The sequence below is a fragment of the Leuresthes tenuis genome, unplaced genomic scaffold (genome assembly GCF_036924035.1).
Source record: "Leuresthes tenuis unplaced genomic scaffold, fLeuTen1.0.hap1 SCAF_5, whole genome shotgun sequence".
Classification (NCBI taxonomy): Eukaryota; Metazoa; Chordata; class Actinopteri; order Atheriniformes; family Atherinopsidae; genus Leuresthes; species Leuresthes tenuis.
Genome location: NW_027325359.1, coordinates 15,486,026 through 15,510,449, shown reverse-complemented (window position 1 = coordinate 15,510,449; position 24,424 = coordinate 15,486,026). Strand labels below are relative to the sequence as shown.

Below are 24,424 nucleotides of genomic sequence, written 5' to 3'. Positions count from 1 at the left end.
AGTCTTTGTGGTTCATAAGAATGTTAAATAAGTATTCATTAAAGAAGCCAGCTCTGATGAGGGAAAATTAACCTGTGTCATGCAGCTCAGCTCCCCTGACCCTCTTGCTCTTGGCGGAGCTGCCCGACATAACTTTGCGCTGAGTTATGAAGATTTAAAACCATCCCTCATCAGTGTTGTCAAGTTGTTTTCAGTTTCTCCAACCCAGCCTTTTTCTCTGCCTGGCAAAGATTGCAAACTACTAGGTCTAATTACCTCTTCATCGTGCCTTATCTACAAACTGTACTTCTTCTCGTTCCCAGTAAAAGCAGCGCAGCGCTGAAATCTAGATAAGGAGGAAGAAGGCAGTCTGACAAGGCAGATATTTGTGATGAACAGAAATAAATAAGTATGTCCATTTTTCTTCTTCTGTCGGAAGAACATGCAGTCTTTATCAAACTAAAGGGCAATTGGCTGATGATATAAAGACTGCATGGTTCTAATGATTGAAAATGAACATGGCAGTGAAAAAAATGATGTTGGAACTCGACCCATGTGAGTGTGGTCGGTCTGGAGGAAGGAAGTCTTGATTTATTTGATATGATGTCTGAATAATGTAGAAAATTAGGTCAGCATGGTTTCTTACTGGCCTTTTAATTGGCACCTGCACGATACTTCATTTAGTGAGATCAAAAACAGATGCTGACTTTGAAAGCATGAGGATATGGAGTTGTCAGTTCACATTTGCTGTAAAAGTTGTACTCGGAGAAAGCCTGAGATCAAAAAAGTATGAGTGGGTGAGAGTCTGGTAGTTAGGATTCATGATTGCTTAGTTTGTGTGTTTGTGGGCTTGCTTCTGGTACTTCTACTGTTTACGGTGTTCGCTATCCTGAAAAGTTTGCCTGTCCTGCAGATTTGAAAAAAAAAAATAAAGAAAATGTCTCATAAACAAGTAGCAGTTAACAACCTCTGTTACAAAACTACTGAAGCAGCACTCTTTGGCATATGTTCTGTCTTGGATTCTGTAAAAATACACTGCACCATGTCAGAGTTCAGGTATAAACTCCCATTTCCCTCACCATACTTTTCTCCTTCCGGACAGACTGTCATAATGACCGATTGAGCACACATCAGCCAGAGGGGATGATGTCATCTCATCACTGCCTCTATGTTTTCCCTACTGACTTCTTGTCCTCAATATCTGTCTTTCTCAATCCTTCTCTGTCCATGCTGTTTATTGTGATCTCTGCTGTCTGTCTGTCAGAGGGTCTTAAGTCTGACTTTTACAAGGTTCACATTAACCTCCGTACCACAAAAATCAGCCCTCCAACCTCCAGTCTCTTCTTCCTTGTCATATATGGGTTTACCTCTGCTGATACATAAATTCCAGATAATCTGGTGTATTCCATTTGCGAAATCTGACAGTTTACCTCTCAGCACACATTTGCTTTATGATTGTAATTGATTGGATTGTAATCTGTTTTTCCTAGATGTGCTGTGACTGCTGTCTTCTGGGGAAGACAGCGCATGAGCTGGGCATACCCTGTGACCACAACCTGTCCGTGGGCTACCAGTGCAGCCTGGTGTCGCGGGCCTGCTGCGCCATTGAAGCTTCGGGGAATCAGACAGCACAAGCAACACAGATTGAATGTGGGTAAAAATATTTATGTATGTACCAGAGCTTGTGCTAAATTGAATGAGCGTGATTAGGCGGAGAACTCAGCACTCCACTGATTTCAAATAAAGTGATTTACTGCCCTCTGGTGGACACATGTGGCTATTGCCTGTGCCTTTCAAAAGTTAAGTGTGGTTAGACTCAAAAGAGAAATTGAGCTAATGGTTCTGTCTCTATGGGGATACATAAAGCAATTCATAGATAAACAAAAATAACACATAGACATATTTTTTTTTGCCATTTTGAAAATGTTAATAGTCCATGTTTTATGTATTAAGATGTGAGCTTCTCACACACAGTGAAAGACCAGGATGTCAACACTGAAAACGGAGATAATTCAGTGCTGAGCGATCAGTGTGCAGGTAAAGAGTGATAATCAAACCATTATGAGTTTCTACATTGAACTTTTTGAACACTGAAAGTGTCGATGATCAGTTATGAACATGTTTTTGTTTCTTTTCCACCTCTTAGGGAAGTGTGCTCATCAGTGTGTGGCGAATGACACCTGTGCGTGTTTCAAAGGCTTTAAACTCAAACCAGACGGAAAGAGCTGTGAGGGTAAATGACCTTGTTATTTAAGATTCATCATCCTTAAATTCTGTTGGATGAAAAAGAGGATGTAAAGCTGAGACAAATGAACTGCTAAAAGAATGTTTTGGGATTCATTTGAAATAGAAAGAGTCCCGACAGTGTGGTGATCAGAGCTCATGAAAGCGTGAAAGTGAAATGCTTCTTTTTGGCCTTCTTCTCTGTTTTCCTTCAGATATCAATGAATGTTTGCTGGGAGCCAGCAACTGTCGTGGTGGAGAGCGCTGCATCAACACGGAGGGCTCATTCCGCTGCCAGAGGGAGATCAGCTGCGGGACAGGCTATGAACTCACCGACAACAACAACTGCAAAGGTCAGTTATGTTGCCCTCTTTTGCGGAGACGCACAATAGACCCTGATCTGATGCTCGTGTTCATATACAGCGTGTTCAGTGGTGTTTCTGCTGTGACTTCATCCAGATATCGATGAGTGTGAGACCGGTATCCACAACTGTGGCCCCCAGTTTGAGTGCCAAAACACCCAGGGATCTTTCCGTTGTCTCCCAAAAGTTAAGTGTGGGAACGGCTTTATCCAGGACGCCCTCGGAAGCTGCATTGGTAAGAGCTGCAACATACGAATTCCACTGTGCACAAGCTTTGCCTCAAACATTATAGCCATCCAACCTTTTCTAAGACAACAGAAAAAAAATTTCAGGAGTAAAATTTCATTTTAGTTGGATTTAATTGCAATAAGAGGTATTGTCAGTGTGAATTCTGTGTTGGAAAACACATCCTTATTGCTGACCATTCCTCATATTCTTATGTATTCAGTATTGTGTGAAGCAAACAAGGAATGGAGGGCCACTCCAATATTTTCTGCCCGTCAGATTACTCTCCGTTCCTTTCACCTGCTCTATTCTGTATCTCGTTTTAGTATCTGTGCTGCCTGAAACCATGGAAACCATGACAGTCGCTGTCACAGTGTTCAGGCAGTAAAAATAACAGTGTCTCTATCATGTCTTTAGCTTTTCCCTCACTGTCATATTCCGTATGACAATATTCAAGTCTCACTATCTCCATTGAGAGTGTAAATTGTGTGGATAAGTTGAGCTTTTCATATTTTAAAGATGTCGTCTGTGTCTGGATTTCCAGATATCAATGAATGTGTTGCCCAGATAAGTCCGTGCCACAGAGGGCAGGTCTGCATCAACACTGTCGGCTCCTTCGTCTGTCAGAGAAACTCTGTCAACTGTGGTCGAGGATACCACCTCAATGAAGACGGCACGCGCTGTATTGGTATGAGTAGAAAAAGCCATTATTCTGTTTCTACATACAACGCATGTTACTAGCCTAGCTCAGGATGAGTTTGTGGTGGTCTCAGTAGTTTGGATCCCTTTTCTCAGATATTGATGAGTGTAAGGGCCCTGAAGAAGTCTGCGCAGGTCATGGCTGTATCAACCAACTGGGCTCCTACCGCTGTGAGTGCCAATCCGGCTACAACTTCAATAGTATCACTCGGCTTTGCGAAGGTAAGCAGTGGGTGGATATCATATGTTCTTATAAGTGACTGGATTCAACAAATCCTTAACATGTAAATAAAACATTTTGACTAAAACTTCAAGTCAGAATGAGAAAGTTCAGCTTCTTACTCTTCTTCCTATATTTGGACTTGTGTGTTTCAGACATTAACGAGTGCAGGCACTACCCTGGCCGCCTGTGTGCTCATAAGTGTGAGAACACCCCGGGGTCCTACAAGTGTAGTTGCACGACTGGCTTCAAGCTGGCCAGTGATGGCAGAAATTGCGATGGTGAGATAAGATCTACATCAGGAGAACCCCGACAGTAGGCCTTATGTACTGGACTGTGTGTTCTGTTCCACTAGTCCACACATTTCCAGTGACTGAAACAACCAGACAATGGACAAGTTGTGCCTACAACTTTTCATATAACAGGACAGGTGTCCAGTCATGTGAAAAAGAAACTACACCTTCTCTCAATGTTAAGGTTTTACGTATCAGTGCAGAATATAATCATATCTTTACAAGGTCTTAATACAGTCTGGATATAACTGAACTAAGTTCACCTTTACTTCCATAAGGTAAATAGCAGCCAGGTTCTGCTAATAAAATGCTTTTGATTAATTGATCATCAGCAGGTGGGAGCACTGCTTGTGTGGAGCAAGAAACTTTGTAATGGGGAGTGGACCAAGATTCTGATAACATCCTGGAGAAAATGATTACTTCAAGTTCTTGCTGCTACAGACTGTTAAATCATACTTAGTTCTTCACACACTGCTTCTACATTTTGTCTGAGTTTGTGTGCAGTTAATAATGACAGTGTAATATTTAATGTGTGGTTGGAATCTAAGGTTGCATTTACCTCATTTTAAGACCTGGTAAGGACCAGATTATTATTATTATTTTTTCAATTAATTGATACATTAAAACTGAAAAGCGGTTTATCAGCAAACTGGTAGGATAAAGCTTCCAATAGTCTGCATTTATTCTCTCTCTCTTTGTAGATTTGAACGAGTGTGAGAGCAACCCATGTAGTCAAGAGTGCGCCAACGTGTATGGCTCCTACCAGTGTTACTGTCGCCGTGGCTACCAGCTCAGCGACATAGATGGCATGACTTGTGAAGGTAAAATGGAACCTCTGTTACAGTTACACGTGTGTGCTTAAAAATGTATTTTCCAAAGATGATAGCCCTTTATGAGTGCTCGGTCCATTAGTATGTGTAGATACTTTTGGCTATGGTTAAAAGAAGTAAAAAAGAGGTCTATTTCTTGAACTTGTTTTGAATAGTTTTTATCTGTGCCTGTGATCATTGCAGATATAGATGAGTGTGCCCTGCCCACTGGGGGTCATATTTGCTCCTATCGCTGCCACAACACCCCTGGCAGTTTCCACTGCTCCTGTCCTGTCATTGGCTACACCTTGGCAGTGAACGGCCGCAGCTGCCAGGGTAAGCTGCCCTTACTGTGAAGTTGCACGTCTTTCTCCGAGTTTTATCTTCAACTTTTGCGCAAGTTATGTTGATTTATGTTTTTCCCGAAACACACCTCTCTCATCTTTTGCCCAACCAGATATTGATGAATGCGTAGCGGGATCACACACGTGCACGGAGGACGAGAGCTGCTTCAACATACAGGGAGGGTTCAGATGCCTGAAATTCGACTGTCCAAACAACTACCGACGTATTGGAGAGACGTGAGTATCCGAGCTGTGATTCTGTGTGCATTCGGGTCAACAGGGGAATTGTTCATGAACAAACACAACTTCAAATGTTTTCTCTTTGTCAAAGCAATGTGACAGTAAAGAAACTCACGCAGCATTACAAGGACTCAGGAACATAATCACACATAGAAATATTCATGTTCCTCGCCATAGTAAGAGCTCTGGGTTCAGGTTCGGGAGTGTCAGGCTTTTTGAACCAATCCTTATAGTTTGACTTATTCCTTTGCATGTCTAGTGTGCTCAGTGCTGGAATGACTTCAGAATAGATTTGGCTGTAGCATGTTCTCTTGTTTTGCAATTATGAAAATGCACACGAATATTTTAGTTTCAGCACAAATCCACCTGAGACTGTATCCCCACCCTGTTTGGAAGCAGTAGCAATAGAAGTTCTTGCATGTTACCACAGAGGGCACCATAACTGATATTATGCTGCTGAAATGATGTTCCTTTCACTGCATGCCATGCACGGCAGGTATGATTTACACCCTGTCTCTCTTTCTCTCTGTGGCTCTTTTGTTCTGTCTCGTCTTGTCCCGTCCCGTCCCGCCCTACCCCCAACTCTTCTCTTTTCGCAGTCGATGTGAACGCTTGCTTTGCAATGAGTCTGTCCAGTGCCCGACCATGCCCCTGAGAATAACCTACTACCACCTCACCTTCCCCACCAACATCCCCGTCTTCACCAACATCTTCCGCATGGGCCCCTCTCACACCGTGCCCGGCGACGACATCCAGATCGCTATCACTGCTGGCAACGAGGGCGGTTTCTTCATGACAGAGCGGGTGCCCACTGGCGGTGTCATGTCGGTGGCAAAGCTCATCAACAAGCCACAGGACTTTGCTCTGTCTGTAGAGCTGAGGCTGCAACGCTACGGCACTGTTACCACATACCTGGCTAAAGTACTGGTGTTTGTTACCCAGGAGGAGCCCAGAGTACCTTATAATCCCCTGCTAGAATAAACATAAGATCTGCTTGGAGTTACACATGTTATTACGCTGTCGTGTCAAGATGTGTCATATTTACTGCAGATTTCCCTGGAAAAAAAGAAAATTGGGTTCAAAGAAAAAGTGCAAGAAGACTGTAATGTAGAATGTAATGTAGATGACGGGTTCCTCCATTACACAGATGACGACAGAACATCCTGTAGAGATAAATGCAAGTACAGTCCTGTGAAAAGTCTCAAGTCACTCTTCATGTTTCATATATTGCCTGGAAGGTGACAAATAAATGCACTGATGTGATTAAAGTATCTACAAACCTAAATGGAGATACAATTCATAGGGCAAAAATAGAGTATGTTATGTTTTGATTAGCTTGAAAGTCCTTATTTAATATGAGCATCATCATTCTTCAACTCAGCCTGAATCCTCTTAAGACAAGCTGTCTTGTAATTTGTAATTGTCTTCAGGAATAGTTCTCCAGGCTTCTTGAAGGACATCCCAAAGCTCTTTCTTGGATGTTGACAGCCTTTTGTTCTGTTCTCTGTCAAGATCCCACACTGCTTAACTAATGTTGACGTCCGGGCTCTGGAGGAGGATTCATCTCTTCATAAGGCCTGTTGCCACTGATTTTCAGTCCACTTCTTGTCATTTGGCATACCTCCTTTGTGCCTTTTCTCAGTGTTTTCCTTCCCTAAGAATAGCTTCTTGACAAGACACCCTTCCATGGAGACCATTTCTGATGAGGCCTCATTTAAAAGAAGAAACAACTGAAGGTCTAGTTGCATCTCTTCGATGGATTTTTTTTCCTGTTTCTTAAGGAAACTACTTTCAAATACTATTTATCTGCTTTAGATTTTTTAAAATACTTTTTTTTCTCTTTGAGAATCACCTTGTTGATGTCTTTCAAACTCTGTTATCTTTAGCAATTTTTGTAGATGCTACCAAAATAAAGATAAGCTATGATGCATCTTTGTTACAGGCTGCTAGTAACAAAGTACCTGAAGACACAATTCAAAATCAGTTCTGTTATGTGTAGACGTAACACTGATCCATCCCTTGAGTCTGGACCCTTTTTGATGATATAATAATTCATAGATTCATTACTAAGTGTTAAGGTACTTAACACTAAGTAACAAACAAACTAAAAAAGTACATTCCTCTGAAAATGGCAAGGTGCAAGGACTGGACTGAAAATTAGAGGAAAAAATAGCCCATGTCCAATGAAAAACTTTAAAAAAGAAAACTTCAAAAAGCCTGGAGCCTGGAGCAATACTGTTCAAGATCAGTTAAAAACATTTCAAGAAAGTCTGGCCGCTTCAAAGCAAAATGTAAAGAATTATGGTATGGCTAAAGAGTCATGGACAGTGCCATGATTAAATTATTCTATTAATATTAAGTGCTATTAATAGGTATTAAGTATGATTTGCGTCATTCTCCAGCAAGTCTTGGACTTTAATGCAGGTTTATCTGTAATTTATCTGTAATGCATCAGTTAAGACCTTAAAGGCATGTTAAACATGACATCATTTTTCATTAAAGCTCATTAATGAATACACTCAGAAAATCAAGAGAGATGCAATGTTTTTAACTGTCTACAGAGATGAGCCATTTTTTATCATTAAATATAACATTAAGCATCATGTTACTGCTGATTGAATTAGGTTCGTCTGGATGTATTTCCCCCCCCCCCCCCCCCCCCCCCCCCTTGTTTTTTCTTTTCTTTTTTCTTTTTCCCTTTTTGAGCTAAGGCATTGTCAGAGCCGCTGCTGTAGGTGGCGATCTAGGTTAGGGTAAAAATCATAAAATGGTAAGTGCCCACAAGTGAGTGTAATTCGATGACGGTTGCATGATAAAAGTCTGACATTTTGCAGTATTTTATGGTTTATGTGTTGGATGAACACTTTTCTATTAAAACTGAAATAGAAATAACACATGTTCAAGTCAAACCCAGTTCTTGATAGTGGTGCACTGTGAGAATTTAATCAAATGCAGCAAGGAGAGCAGTTATTATGTGAGGCCAAGTTACAGCTGTAGACATAAAGATTTCTCTTGCATTGTTTAATGTTTCCTGTATTCCGGTAGTCTCAGTAGAAAGTTCATTTAATTGCACATTCAAATTCTCCAGTACTGCACATATTTTAACATAGTATTGCTTTCTGTGATCTGATGCAAAAAAAGAGTTGAAAATCTTTTAATACCAATATGAACACAAGGCAACAGCTGGATGTATTGGTAATACAAGTTTCCTGATTAAGTTCAGTAAGATTTTCTTTGTCAGTGGTATTTGTCAATGAAAAAAATCACAAACAGAAAAGTTAAATATACTATCTCTCAGCTATACTCTTTACATACAGACAGTACAATCAGTCTATGCACCTATTTTTTTTTTTTACCATTCATAAAGTAATTCCATACCTCCTAATTGCAGTCACAAACCAGATTGGGTCTAATGTATTGCTACTCCCACTTCCCAAATGTCAGTCTTTGGACCACATCTTCATCTTCCTGTGGCAGTTATTTTCATGCGTCTCTCTTTAGCTTCCATTACATTTTGGGCTTAATGTGAAATACACAGATTTCCACTGCATACTGCGGGTGTAAACCCCAAAGCAGACAGATAATCCAAATGAAGGCTGAGTAAGTGACATGCGATGGGATGCAGCGGCAAAAGTAGAGAGAAATGTGCACCAGCCAGGGAGAGTATAAATAGTTTGACATGCTGTGAGGCCACTGCCCGAAGGCTGCGGCTTTTAATAACTGTAAATTCAGATGTACTAGGTTCCTCCTGTCCTGAGCTGTCAGGCCAGTAAAGATGCACTTGGTTCCTAGTGGGGATATCCTTAAAATAAGAGCATAGTGGTGCGCAGGAGTTTTTTCCTCCCCTTTGACATTGAGTTATGGGGCTCTGGGCTCTGGCCGGTGGTCTGAACAATTTGTGGTCCAGCAACATCACCACGCGCAAAATGAATGATGCCCTGCAGTGTTTGTGTTGGGGCGTTATCAATGTGCCGACTATAAATAATAATTACCAAAAAAATATAAGGCCCTACGCTTGACCAAAGCACTTTCATCCAGAAAAATTCTGTTTTTCTTTCTGGTCTGAAAGTATTGGGGTTTTTCTCCTGGCCTGGGCCACGTGAGGCATGGGGAGATGAAGAAGACGTGCATGTGTTCATGCGGCCGTGCATAACATAGGCGCACTTCCACACAGAATGGAACAGCATGTCTACATGAATGAATGCACATAATTAGAAATGGATATAGAAATACACATGGAGGCACTTTAGGTGCAGATCTACAAACAATGGAATTACCTTCACTAACTGCCGCTTCTTTGAAGTTCCTGTCTGCATGCAAGGGGGTGGGGGGCAGTTCACCCTGGGTCACTGCCCTCTCGTAAATTCACTCTCTACCCCAACAGCTTTCACCTCATCCTCTAGAGCCCTGCTCAGGTCTTACTGCTGCTTGGGCCGTGGTATTATAAATGAGGAGAACATTTTGTGGGTTTGGCCTGGGCTAAAGCAAAACTTGGACCCACCCGCTAATTGCTAATTACAAGCCCCTACCCAGTGGTGGCTTGACTTTTTGTCAGGGGCTTCGCTCCTCACTGTCCATGAAAGGAGCCCTGCAACCCAAGCTGGCCCTGGGCTTTGAGCTGCAGCAGATAAGTCCCCTGAGGAGCACCAGAGATCCACAGCCCATGACTCACATGTGGCTATGTGACTGCCATGCACAGCACATAAACTCGACTTATACACGGTAACATCAATGTTTTCATAACCCAATGTATTCATAACCCAATGTAACCATGCATTGACTTGTTTCCGCTGAAAAATCTGAGCATGAGTTTAACTTGTTGAATTTCATAATCAAGGCTTTCATTTGTATCAAATGTCCCCCATTGTTTCAGAGACAAACGGTTGATTTATGATGTTATTAATGCCTTGAAAAAACACTCTCTAAGTCTTATGAAGCTGACAGGAAGTAAAAAGTGATGCTCCAGGTGGTGTTAGCTTTAGGAGCCACCCGAGCCCCTCCATTCTCTCCGACCTGTCACTGATTAGTCTGTGGAATAAACAAAGCCCTAAATAATAGGATGAGAGCTGCCCGGGGGAGAGACTGGGGAGTTGTCTAGTCATGTTACTCACAATTTAGGAGTCTTTTAGAACACTCTCTTGCCACATAAATCCTCCTCAAGAGATTATCTGATGTGAAGCTGGGGATGCTCGGCAAATCCAAATATTTTCCTGAACAGGTTGTGGATCATTCTTTGTGAGTGTAGTAATTCATTTCCCACACAGCTTGAAATAGCTTGAAATAGGGTATCAGAAGAGCATCAATGGTTGGTGGGAGCCTCCACAAGCTATAAAGTGTGAGCTTTGGCCATCGCTAGTTTATTATTTTTTCAAACCACATAGAATTTGATTATTTTTGATGCCGAGTGCTATATCCAGCACCCCTGCTGGCTTGTTGAGACAGTTTGTCTCGCAGCGACTGGAGGGGTCCTACTAAGTTCTTGATTATGCAGTTGGCTGAACCCAAGAATGCCCTGTTATTGTGAGCTTTAGAAACTGGAGGCTGCTGCCTCCAAAGACTTCTGCCCAGACAGAACATAAAGGTTGGAGGCAATATGTGTGTTTGGGTTTTCACAATTTTTGTTACAAAATATGTTTTATTCTCTTCTTTAGAGCAGCAACGCTTGAACGCTCTGACACTGTTCGCTGCATGAAATCCTGTCAGCCCAATGACATCGCCTGTGTTCTGGACCCCACGCACTCAGTGGCCCACACCTTCATTTCCTTGCCCACCTTCCGAGAGTTTGCACGGCCAGAGGGTAGGTACAAGTTTGTCCAGGATAATCATACAAAGTATTTTATTAATGCTGAAAAAGTGCAAGAAAGAGCCAAAAAGCATTTCCAATGAGACTACAGTCTAAAATCTGCTTTTAATCATCGTGTTATGTTAAAGTCAGAGTAATGTAGGCATTAATCTGTGTTCGGAGTTTGTCACATCACAGAAAAATGTGTTATTAACCACCCAGCCAAACATGAATGGTAAAAACAGTCGCCAGGTATATAAAAGATAACAAAGTCACGAGAAAATGTTTTGAGATAATAGGGGCGTGTCCGCTGAGGAAGCTGATTGACAGATCTCAGACTAACGGTGTCAAACAGAGTGTTCCAGTTCTTTTAACTGGACCAAGCCGCTTAGATTTGAAATCACAAGCACATGTTTAGAATATTATGCATTCCCGTCACCTTTCAGCTTTGGACCAAGTTATAAATATTGTTAATTAGACAATTTATTCTCACATGGCAAGTATGTCCTGCCTCCGATGCCGTCGAGGTTGCTAGTTTTAGAGGGGAAAAGTCAATCTGGATAAGATAACCTGTTCAAACAGTTAGGACATTTACATGACACAAGAAAAAGGTTGTGTTAGTTAGGCTAAAACCAAACCTTTTGAAATGTCTGTAATCATATATGTCTGACCGAAATGAGAGCCCTCAACCCAGACTAACACACCCAGATAATGTGGTAGGGGGTTGCAGAATCAAATGGGCTTAGATACTCTGTACATGCTTCAACGTTCCATCTTTTTGCCTCTTTTTTTATTAATGTGCAAGTTTATCATTTCAGCCAATTTTCCAATGAAGCTGCTTGTATTTACACATATTTCTTCTACTTTTGTCAGATGGCTAAAGGGTAATAAAGATAAAGAGTAATAATTGTGCATGGTTTTTCATAGTTGTAACAGTGTTGTTGAATTTGAATAGTAGAGGCTTTTCAATATTGTTTTCACTGGTGAAATAACTTCTGGTTTTATTCTTTTCGGAATTCGCAAAATGAAATGCAAAAGTACTAAAGTAAGTACTAAGTATTACAAAATGTCTTTGATTTAGAGTCATTGTCCTCTGCTTCCCCCCACTTTTGAACAAAAAATCTCTTTCTAAATCCCAGGGTTCCCTTCTACTGCAGTTCCGTGCAGTTGTTGGAATCCATGACTACCTCTGCTTTTAAAAAAAAAAAGAATAAACCAGAAGCTTGGCTAGCCCTCATCAGAGCAAAAATGCCATGTTGGTTGAAAATAAGTAACCACAGTAATCATTTACAGGCAATGACAGCTGACAAGCATCTATTGGCCAGCGTGCAGTGCATGTTTCAGACGCACTCATGCTCAACATCACAGGGATTTAAGTTCTTGTCATTTCTCGTAAGCTCCAAGTTGGGGTGTAAAGGGCTCGAGGCCCTTTCGCTGAACAACTGTACTGAAAAGCTTCAACCTTTCTGCGACCCTCTCAGCGTACGATAAACACAGACCCTTCCGTCTCCCATTTTATTGTTTAGTACAAGCTTGGCAGAGCAGTCCAGTGTCATTATGTAGAAGTTTTCTGTGTCTAATTGTTATCTTCCAACAGAGATTGTTTTCCTGAGAACAACTGTCCCAGCTTATGGGTCCTATCACTCGAACAGTTATGATGTCAAGTTTGACATCCTGGAGGGCAACATTGAGAATGCCTTCGACATTCTCAAGCGAGTAGAGAATGGAGTGTATGTGGGTAAGTACATTTTGACAATAGTAGCTTTGTTATGCAACACGTGCCAGCCTATGACCTCTGAGACTGGAAATTGTGCTCTCTTCTCTAAAAAGGAGGTAGCTTTTAGATATGGATATTTATTTTCCGACAATTCAAACTCACATGAATATGTCGAAAAGGGACTTAATGCACAAAAATATTCCATTAGGAATGTCCAGACTCCTTGACATAAGTGCATCTGACACAGCCTGTGATGGTCTTGGCAGCACAGTGGCTTCATGTAGCTGTCAGCATCTTCAAGGGGACTCTTGTGTGTCTGTGTGTTGGGAGAGCTGTCCTCTCAGTGGCTCTGTGAGACAGACGAAGGCCTGTTTCTGTCTCACCAAATATTTGGCATTGGTTTCCACAGTGCTGTGGTTAAACAAAGTACCATTTAATTCACTTATCCACGGTTATGCTTATCCCAAAGATCATTATTTTCCACAATAACTTAATATCGGCCTGAATGTCCAGGATCAGAGTGAATGAATCTGTGCTTGTGTTTGCATATGCACATGTGCATGAGTGATTGCAGCTGACAGGCACTTTATCACAACTACCTGTTGAGTGGCTGCCACCATGCAAAAAAAAGCCATGCACTGCACATCAAGTGGAAGATGCAGATATCATCTCCAGAGGAGTGTAACAACAGCATTTCTTTGGGTAGATGCCATTCCCATCTTTTAGTTTGGCGGTGACCCGAGGCTGCTGCACGACTGTGGGAGAGCTGGAGGGAGGCTTGGCCCAAGCAGGATGAGGGCGCGCTCAACCCCAGGTTGACACATTGTTGGGTCTGTCAAAGTGTTTTTGTTTTGGTTGTATGCTGAAATGCAGGCAGGGTGGTAGTGGAAGGACAGTTTCGTCTTCGTTTTCTCTTAATGATGGATGAAGGGATGGCCTGTCAGTACTCACATCTGGCTTTACAGAATAGAAGGGAGGGAGGAGAAAAGAGTGTGTGGCTGTCTCTGGTTAGGGCTGGATTGTGGGAGCACACAAGTGTTCCTCTACTGTACAGTTGCAGGAACACATGTGTGCTTATCAAACACACCCAAATTCATGTAAAGATACACGAGAAAAATACTCTTCGGCAGTGTTAATTCACATAATTCACTGTAAAAGCTGTTATAATTATAAAGTACTCTCTTATAATAGTATGTTTTTGTTGGAATGAACAATAGTGTCATTCTACTTATTTTGTGATCTATCATCTGCTGCGAGTGTCTGTGTGCATATGTGCAAAAAGGATTTAGGTTAAATTCCCTGTTCATAGCAGTGCTCATTTGGAGGGGTAATGAGAGAATGAAACGGCAGAGCAAGAAAGACAAAGTGTGATGAGAGAAATGGGAGAGAAAATATGTGCAGAAGTAATCCTGGGAGCTGTGCTTCATGTGGTTGAATGTATTGTTCCATTTCCCCACGCTAGGCCTCAGTGTCTCGCCGAGCATTAGAGCACTTAAACTGACGACCACATGAAAGAGCTGTTTGCGAGGAGGCACTTCTCTCCCAAACCCATCGGATGCTTATTGGATGCAGCTTTTGCCTGTTAGCACCAGTTGCACATCACATATCCAAATTGAAGCCCTGCGTGATGGAGTCTTCGGTCACTGACAACTTGTTGTGGCCTCCGTGGTGCATCGAAGGCCCCCATGCTTTTTATTTAGTGGGTTGTGCTGCTGGTGCTTTGGCCCGCAAGCGCTGCTGTTGCGTAACCATTGTATGAGGCTCGCTGACGTGTCACACGAGGAAGCTTTAGTTTCCAGTATCTCCAGTGTCTCCAACAGTGGTATTTCGGCTTGGTGGGATGTGAAGAGCAGCAGACATTGAGGCTCCAGTAATGAACAAGTGTGTGAACTCAAACTACCTTTGGCCATTTTTTTTGGCCCCTGTTTGTGTTATTGAAAGCGACAAAAGAGGTAATTAACAATCCTCAGAATCCATTGCAAACTTGAAAAAGGAATTCCTAAAAGGTTTGATTGGCTGACGCTCTTTTCCGTTCCGCTCGCTTGCTCTCTCTCAGCTGCACACATCGGCAGTGTACGCATAGACATGTACACACGTGGACACACAGCACTGGTCGATGGCACACCACAAGTGTAAAAGCCACACCACTCTTTCCTAGTTTGTGGTCATCCATCACTGGTTTTACCAGCACTGTCACATCTGGATGACAACCTTGACAGCCTCTCGCATCTGTGCAAACACAACCATCCCTCAGCACTTGGAAAACAAGATCAGAGCTAATCACACGCTTACAGATCCTCCCGACAGCCACGGTTGTATGGCAGCGACCACACCATATCCCTTCAGGTAGACACACATCAGAAAGAGTTCAGTTCATCATCTTTGCAGCCGCATTTGTGGCATAAAGATCTGTGGAAATATAAACAGTGATGCAAAGCATTACTCATGCTCAAGTAGCCATTGACTTTTAATTAGGGATAGATCGAATCGAGCTGATAACGGGATGATTGATTTTGCTCATCTGTAGGTTGATGGTTAAGACCTCCCTCTAACTCTGACTCTGAATGTCTGATAAAGTGCTTTTGGTTTTCTTGTTTGATTACCTCTAAGACAAATAAATCGTATGCCGATCTTGTTTTAGCCAGTATTTAGTAGTTATTGACAGATTTTTTTATGGGGCAGATTAGATGTAATGTTTCTTCCCTTGCACTGTGCAAAATATTTATATAACTACAAAATATTTAGACACTGCTCTAACGTGATTTGTGGTTTTGCTTGACTCAGCAGCTCCCTGACTAGTATCCCTCAGTGTAAATCCACCGTACAACACAATCAGTAGACAACAGTGGAATTAAACAGTCAGCACATGTTTAGTCATCTCTTGGATGCGTTCAAATAACTCCTCTTTGTGAGAAATTATTTGTCACTGAGGAACTTTGCTGCTCCATTAATCATTGTTTTGTGGGAAAAGAAGATTTTATCATGGGTTATTTATGCTTGTCTTACTGGAGAACAACCTATACCGCAGTGTTTTCACTTCAGGATTCACACCTATCCTTCAGGGAAACTGTAAATTTAAGACGCAGCACCTAAATTCCAGTCATTTTTCCATCACAGGTGGAAATACGCCTCTTTGTTAAATATGCTGCCCAGAGTATGAATATATTCTGAACTGGCATCTGCACAGAGTTGACAGCCAGATAGATGAATGAAAGAAATGGAAGCGGACGGTTTGTCTCAGTGCAGGTAGTCATGGTCGTCAACAGTGCAGCCGTCAACAGTGGCCAGTGGAATGTGAGCCCTCTGTGTGAGACATAACTACTTCTGAGCCAGTGGGGCTTGTGGCGCTGGCTTGCGGTTGCATTGGTGGGGGGCTGAGGACAGCCACGGAGATAAGCAGAGAACTCGCTCCTTTACTTTGAGCGGGCTGTCATTTGGATGAATCATGGCGAGGCTGCAAGGGGCCCACCAGAGAGCGCCAAGCCCACGAGGAATCCTTGTGTGGAAATTTCTACAGCTAATCAAAACAGGGTCTTTTCCACCCAACAACCCCACAGTCAAATATGCAACACTCCCCTCGGGTGGTCCACCACAATCAAATGTACAGATGAAGAGATAGTGATGTAGAGACATACCACGTGTGAACACAAAGTACATATTACTTGCAATAAAACTGTCTACATAATTCATCATGATACACTTATCTCCTTCAGTTTGGTTATCTGTTTAATTTATGCTCTTCATTACTCTGCGCTTTCGAGCAGTATGGTCTCAGAAAAGTCCAGCTTTGTTTAGTTAACTGTTAAATTCACTAAATTAATCCTGTATTTTGTCCGTGTTTGTAGCGTGACACGCCAAAATCGATAGCAAAGTGTCACAAAAGCTCCCCTGAAACTTGTATGCTTTACTCCCTTCATTTAGGCAGAGTATAATAAAAGAGTCCTGATTTAGAATGCAAACAAAGCAGGTTTTCATCACATCCCTTCCATTTAGTCTGTATTCAAGTCTATTTTATGCCTCTTAGTTATGGCTTTGAAAGGTTACTTGTAATGTAGTGCAAAGGTTGCGGTAAAGATAATGGCGCATGTTATGTCATCTCAGCTGCGCCGGCCAGCAAATGCTAAAACAGACAGTCCGAGAAAAGAACAAACCCTTGTCCCTGAGGCTACTTTTCAATGATGTCACTACCCAGCAAGTGACTCTGTCCAACAATGACCCATAGACCATTTAAGAGATCAGTGACGATGAGTCACTGTTAATTGACCTTAAAATATCATGCCACAGTTGGCGGCCTTAGCGAGCTGGGCTGTGCATGGATCCCACCCCCTCCCTGGAGTGGTCGGAGCTGTGTTTGGACAGCCTGACCTGACGGACCATCCATGTACCAGTGAGAAGGTTGTAAACACAAGATCCAGTCCCTGAGGGTCCGATGCGCTCTGCCTGTATGCTGTTAGTCGTGTTGTTATGCCGGGTAATTTGAAAGGATTATATGTGTGCCGCAATGACTGGTTATCAAAACTGAAATTGGTTGTTTTACTAGTTCTGTAACAAGGGAGCTAGTTAGAAGGTTCTTTGGACCGTCTTGTAGCTTTATGGACCTTTCAGGCAGTAAAAAAGCGAGTTGTTAAAGAAACCACTCTTCCGCTCTGCAGCAATAAAAGATGTACTTTGTGTACATCAGTAAAAGATGCAGAATCACTGTAATGATGCCGAAAAATGCCCTCCTTTGTATACTGGAAGTTTGTACTCCACCTGGATTCTCTCCAATGGTTTTACCGCAGTGAGCACGCCAGTGCATACTTTTCATTTGTCTCTGGTGTTAAACCCGCTCATTTTAGATTTTGTCATCGCTGAGTTGTAGAAACCAGAAAACCCAGAAATTGTACTGTTTACATGTAACCCTTCAATATTGCAGACCTTGTGGCCATGAAGGATGACAAATGCCTACTGGCATTTGCTTCACTTTGTTTTGTGGGACTGTCTCTGCTACTCGCATGCATTTATTCAAGGTTATTTTCTGCTTAAGGGGATACTTTATGGTGCAGCAGAATGTCTTGGCGATAGGACAGATTGTGCAGCTGCCTGTTTGATGGTGGCTGTTTGAGCGAGTGGGGTCACCTTTGCACCCATTGGCAGATACCTCAGTGAACTGGAAGGAGACCACAAACCTTCTCAGGGCAACAACTGGAACTTTTGCTCAGCCTCGCCAGGGCTGCAATGACTTTGCAACCAATTTACAGGGCAAATAATCATCCGTAGGGTTTTGAAAACCTCTGCATGTTTATTTATATCAATCTCAGGTGGTGTGTTAGCCAATCAGAGTCAACCTGTTATGTGGCTGTTGGCCTTTTTCCTTAAAGCTTGGATGAAATGTTAAAGATGAGTATGCGGTTGTGGTTTCACCTCAGGTTCACTGTGAGTACGTTGAGGCCCAGCTGTTAGTTGATGCTTTCCCCTCATTGAGGATACCACTGTGTTTTTGATGGGAAACTTACCGAAACACAGAGTCATAATGTTAGGATTTCACAGAAGCTTTTAAGGGGTCACGTAAAATTGCATTAGTGTCAAAATCCTTTGTGTAGAATTGGTCACATGAAGCCACATTGTAATATAATAATAACCATGTTCTTGTCTTTAGGGAAGTTCAGAAAAGTTAACTCAAACAACAAGGTGTTTCTTATAATTCCACAACACACTACAGGGACTGTGATACTTTTCAAAGGTTAAGCTTCGTTTTCATGCTTTAGAGCATACAAAATTCTGAAATTTGAGCTGAGAAAAACCAAACTGTGCTTCATGGTTTAGGAGTTTTTTAATTTTCTGGAAATTTGGAGCAGTTATATGGCAATATTACAGACTTTCTGTTCTTGAGAAAACCCTTATTACTCTAATTAGACCACAAAACAAATATACAAAACATTAATGGGCCTCAGACACATTCCACATACTGTCCTCTTTAGAAGCCCTTGCTAAATTTTAGTGTAGATATAATGTGCGTCTCTAGCTTTTAGTATTTAGTGATGTGGAAAGATTGTTTAGCTTCTTTTCATAGAAACAGTCTGCAGGAGTTTTAGAGGAAAACTCAGTTGACCCTGATTAAAGATTGTTTTGTCCTCATTAGATGTCAGCCACACTTGCTTTTTACTGCAATTAAAAATGAGCACATGCATTGATTCAAAGGACAAACAAATCTCTGGAACTCACCAATAGTTTGGATTGGTCAACTTTGAATTGTATGACATCTCATTTGGCTTATGTCTGAAAATAATTTTCCAACTCAAAATTCCGTCTCTTTTTCCATGTCACTTATTTTCTCAGTGTTGCAGCTGGTGTTAAGTTCAAGCAAAATGTTGTTCTTTCTGATGGCATCGATGGTTTGGAAACAATAAAATCAGGCACGCGCCTCTCTGTCTAGCATCACCATGCAACGGAATACCAAAACACCAAAACAGGGGGGGACAACCCTGGTAAGAGTGGGCCCCATTCCTCACTGCTCTGAGGGCTTATCTCCAGAATCTGCTAAAATCTCCTATTTGCCCACGGATCATACTCAGAAAACGATGAGAAAGCAAAATAAAGTGACGGAGAGAAGAAAGACAGCAGTTCTTGAAGCTTGTCCCTCCCAGAGTTAAGGATGAATTCCTGGAGGAATGCCTCCATGGCTGTATTGCGTGACTGCGACTGCTCCCCTCCATCAAACACATGGGACTCATTTACCCTTGTGGGCCACAGTGATGGTGCCACAAACACCCCCACCCCCCCATCCCCTTCTTAGGAAGGGAAGAGAGGGGAAAAAAGAAGAATGAGTGGGTGGGGGATCTGCCATCATACAATGCCAGTGTCCCAAAGGACCCAGTCGATGGCGCATAATGAATCATCATTTCCCCTGTTGTGAATGACAACCAAATGTGTTTTACTTCTTTGTAACAAGTACCACAGAGTAGAGCCTCATAATTCAAATTGATCGAGGCAGTGATCCTTCATCATTTTTATCCATGCTGAGTTAAACTCTTGAGTCACCCGAATGATAACTTGAACACTACTGACTCAGTAGAAACACAAGAAAATGGGAAAAAGAAAGAGGGTGGTTGTTGGTGTGACAGAAGAACAGTGAAGCGGTTATGCAGCCTGACTGAAATCTGGTGATAGCTGTTCTAACAGGCCAGAGTTGAAATGTCACCAAACTTCTGCAGAGCGAGGTCTGCCGACAGCCTGTATAAACACTGGCATTTTTCCCCCCCTGTAATCGCATGTTCTCTTAAAAAGGAGTACCCAGTGAATTCCACGGGAATTCGGTAATGCTCTGTTGCTGTATGTTTATTCTTCCATCTGTTTTATGGAGACTTTAATGTGTCTCTGATTCATGAGATTTGTCATGGGCAGTTTTTCAGGCTCGTGAACAACGCACTTTATTTGAAAACTCACCTAACTGCACCAGCTGGTACAGTGGCACACCTGGAAAAGGAGTATTTGTGGCAATTGAAGCCAGAACTGATATTTTATTCTTATCCCAGAATTAAATCTTAATATATCACCGGGCCCCATGCAGTATGCTGTAACATGAGCCTCATCTACTTATCCTTGAGAGGGCCATTGGGTGAAGGTTGCTGAGGCCTATCCCAGATAATACTGGAAGAAAGTCAGGGTACATTCTGGACATGTCACAGTCAGTTCACCCAGGTCAAGCTACAGTTTTAGTTCAGCTAGACAATTTACTTACACCACTGTCCACATCCCCAATACAAGCAGAGGAGCAGAATTGATTTATTAAGTAAGTAAGTATGTTCAACTTAACTAAGTTAGTTGTGTTAGTAAGTGTTAGATTTTTTGTGGTGGACCTATTACATCATAAACACAATTTGGCAGTAAATGAATACAATGTCGAGCAAATGGGAGAGATTTATAGTCAGTGCTGTATGCTGAGGAGATATGCGGAGATTTGCTAACCTGTTTAGCTCTATGCCGATGACCAACTGAACTAACTCATGCTGTTGCAGTCAAGCAGGTCATATGTATTTTGTTGCCATGGGAACATAATGTATTCTCAAATGGTGATGCAGAAAAGTAATATGTTGCCAATTCATTTTAAACTGCTGGTACTGAATTGATGAGAACACACGTTGGTAAAATTGAGTGGTCGGTATAGCATGTGTAAGGTTTCATGTCAAATCTTACATTTCAAAAAGAAAGTGATAGCTTTAGGGTCAATGTTACTCTGATTTTCCTAAGATAGAGAGATCAGTGCCTCGACTGGTTCTGAGTTACTGTGGTTTCAATTTTATTTTGAGCTATGTTTGTTTTGGACTGTCCAAAAGTCTGCTGCTTATGTACAATACCTAGTTCTTTTCCGTGGTTGTTATAGAAATACTGACATCGAGCAATCAAGTTGGAGATAGAAACCATATGAATTCCACTCACTACCTGACAATAAATTACATTCTTCAGGGATAAATTCCCCTGAAGAGAATTCAAGCAGTTTGTCACCACCCTGAAAACCTTTGTTCTTCAGAAGAAATTCCATCTAGGAAAAGCCCCACCAATGTTTATTCTTGTTTTCTACTTTTGCCTATCTCAAATTTACTTCCACTCTGCATATTTTTGTATCTTTGACAAGATAGATTCACACACCATTGCTGTAAAGCGTAAGAAAGAACTCTATTTCTCAAATATGTAACCTCAAACTTCTTACAAAACAACATTCACAACAGCTGATTCCACCACTTTCATGTTAGTCTTGCTCTGAGCAGTTATGTGTGCCTTTTATGGTGGTAGGTATCCCAAGAGGTAGTAGATGGTGGCACAAATATAGACATTCTGCTATGGACCCACTTCACAAATAGATGCACTAAAAAATACGGTATTCTAAAGTAATCAAAACACACCACCATTAGCTAAGCATTACTACTTGAAATCTAGTTCTGAGTAATGTTTTTTTTAGGGAATTGGTCAGAAGGAGGGTGGGATGTCTATCACATGCATCTGTCATTGGAGTTTCAGGTTTTGTCAGGCAGAAGGTCTGACCATGCCGAAACCTGCATTGCTCTACAGATCAACTCGCAAAAAAGGTCTTATTTTTGGGAGAAGGGTTTAATATTACTGCTTTGTTAGCTAACCAATTATTCAGTTTCATAAATTATGGAATCAAAATAAGCATAATGTCTGTGGCACTGTTTAATGATAGGCTACTGCCAAGTTTTTAGTCATCTTGCTCTTCCTGTTTCAGTCCTTTTTCACAACAGGTAACGACCAAGTAGCTGACATATAACAGACCAACAAACCGTAGCTTCATCGTTAAGTTGAAAAAACTACAAAAACTCACACCAGTATCACAATTCATCTTTGTCTCCCTCAGGTGTTGTTCGCCAAGTAAAGCCTGTGATTGGTCCAGTGGAAACAGTGCTGAAGCTGTCCATGCGCAACCTGTCAGCTCAGGGCGACTCTGGCCAGAACCTCGTCAACGTTCATATCTTTGTGTCAGAGTTTTGGTTCTGAGGGGCGGACGCCAGATTTTGCTACACCTATTAAAACATCTATTGTCAACACTGTACACTTTGTTTCGTTATATCAATTCATAAATCTGAGTCAAGGTTTTAATGTTATGTTTTGACTATGTTATTACTTTTGCCTGTTGCTACGATCAAAGGTTGCTACCTGCCTCTGATGGGAGCTCTTTGTTGTTTTTATGACACATGACAATTTGAAGTGCACAAGTTTGAAAAACTATATCATGTCATTATAAAGATATCTCAGACATTCAGACTTTTTTTTTTTGTTGAAAGTGCATGCAAGTAGAGAAGTCATTAAAGGGTATGATTAAATGTATCGATATACTTTCCGTGGCATTATAAGCCTTTGTTCTTGTGACATTCACTTTTCCTTTCTTAATATGTGTGTACTTTGTGTATTTGAGCATTTTTTTCCCAATAGAATAAACGCTATTTTAGTTACAGTTACAGCTTGTATTTCATCACAGTACCATTTAAAGACTAATATTTCAAATGTGTTCATTTGCAAATTTTTCTTGAGTTTTAATTTCACGTTTCATTGCTTTTCAGCAGAAAAAGTATGTCATTAGCTTCTGGGTCTGAGTGTGTATCTGCGGGTGAGGAGACGGGACAGCTATAATGAAAAACACATATAAACGGCACTGACCGCAGGATGAAAAATCACATTTCTCATCACAGTTTTCCCAGAGGTTCTTGTCACACCACAATTCAAGTTTAGTTCTGCCTCATTATCCCTCTTGACTTGGCTTGATGATTGTTCCTAGGCAAGCATGGTCAGTGAATGCGCATTCAAGATATTTTAATCTTCATATTACACGGTACGATCTGTCATTGTTATTGTTGTGTTCGGCTGTGCTTCTATGATGGCCAGTGTAAAATTCTAAATGGGCATGGAAATTGATTTGAAGAAAATAAGCTTTACTATCTAATAATGAATAAATAAAGGATAGACATAATAAGGCTTGAGGTGCAGTATTAGAATCCGATATATTTCTATCCATAAAATGTCAACTTCTTGCATGAAATACACAGTCTACATTTTTATCACAGGTTAAAATGAGGTCAGTGGATGGATTCACCCGTCTGTTCAGTATGCTGCTGGTCCTTTTCAAAATAATTCAGTGAGTGGATATCAGGCTAAATAGGATTTATTTTTAACAAGACAAGGGGCTTCTCTAGTATCATCATAGTTAACATGACTTCTGATGGAAGATTTTTTTCAAAAAGTTCACTGATAAGTGTAATGCTGGTTTTAAGTTGTAAGCCCTCTTGTTTCCCTCCCAAGTAAGTTGTCCAAACAGGATTTTCTGAAAATCCTACCTTAAGAATGTACCCTGCTAGCTAGCTTATGATACAGCTAGCTGATAACTTAGTACTCTTTCCTATTATCCAAAATATCGTCACTTCTACCTCCAAAGTCATGGACTAGATAGGGCCCTCCAAAAAAGTCTTCCTAAATTGAATGAAAGTTGAATCGAAATTAGCTTATGTTGACAATGAGTTTGTCAGCAAACAAATTCAAAGTTTTGCCTCACTTGTGAGCACTGATGCCAAATGATCTCAGTCAGTGAATCTCAGTCTTGATTCACTTATTCCTATAAAGTAACAACTGTCTGGAAAAGTGAGCAATTAAGAACTATTGTACGGCGTAGAATGGTCATGAAAACATCATGCAATACACTGACTGCAGTTATAATAGGAAACTTGATTTTCATAGTTCAGACATGTCAATATTAGTGAACAAACAGAGACATATGAATAGAGCTCTTTCAGCAAGTTTGCTTTTGTTCTTGGCAGTAGGTGGAATGTCAGTTTCCAAGGTTACATTTAAAATATTTTGTTTGTTTTAGCACCCAATGATATCTGTCAAGGGGTGGTTAAGACATATAACAGCTTGTCCTCTGAATGCCCTTAGATGAGTTGGAAGTACAGAAGCTTCTCCTTTGTGTATGCATGGAAACACTGTGATTCTCGGCTCAACTTATGGTCTTTTTGTCAGTTTGGTTGAGCACGTCGTGCGTGTTT

General features: G+C 41.4%; 1 protein-coding gene across 3 annotated transcripts in view; it reads left to right on the top strand.

Moving 5' to 3' along the window:
• fbln1 (fibulin 1) overlaps positions 1-22,846 on the top strand; it is a 30,510-nt gene extending 7,664 nt beyond the window's left edge. The window contains exons 4-17 of one of the 3 annotated variants that reach the window (XM_072386257.1): positions 1,470-1,629; positions 1,954-2,016; positions 2,126-2,212; positions 2,418-2,555; positions 2,662-2,799; positions 3,334-3,477; positions 3,585-3,710; positions 3,864-3,989; positions 4,703-4,822; positions 5,015-5,146; positions 5,268-5,391; positions 11,046-11,191; positions 12,774-12,914; positions 22,246-22,846. In XM_072386257.1, coding sequence (XP_072242358.1) covers positions 1,470-1,629; positions 1,954-2,016; positions 2,126-2,212; positions 2,418-2,555; positions 2,662-2,799; positions 3,334-3,477; positions 3,585-3,710; positions 3,864-3,989; positions 4,703-4,822; positions 5,015-5,146; positions 5,268-5,391; positions 11,046-11,191; positions 12,774-12,914; positions 22,246-22,385 — 1,785 coding nt within the window. In that variant the 3' untranslated portion in view covers positions 22,386-22,846. Of the gene's footprint in view, positions 1-1,469; positions 1,630-1,932; positions 2,017-2,125; positions 2,213-2,417; positions 2,556-2,661; positions 2,800-3,333; positions 3,478-3,584; positions 3,711-3,863; positions 3,990-4,702; positions 4,823-5,014; positions 5,147-5,267; positions 5,392-5,993; positions 7,922-11,045; positions 11,192-12,773; positions 12,915-22,245 lie in introns of those variants that run through there. The other 2 variants (XM_072386256.1, XM_072386258.1) reach the window with 2 other exon arrangements.
• Positions 22,847-24,424: the final 1,578 nt, after the last annotated feature.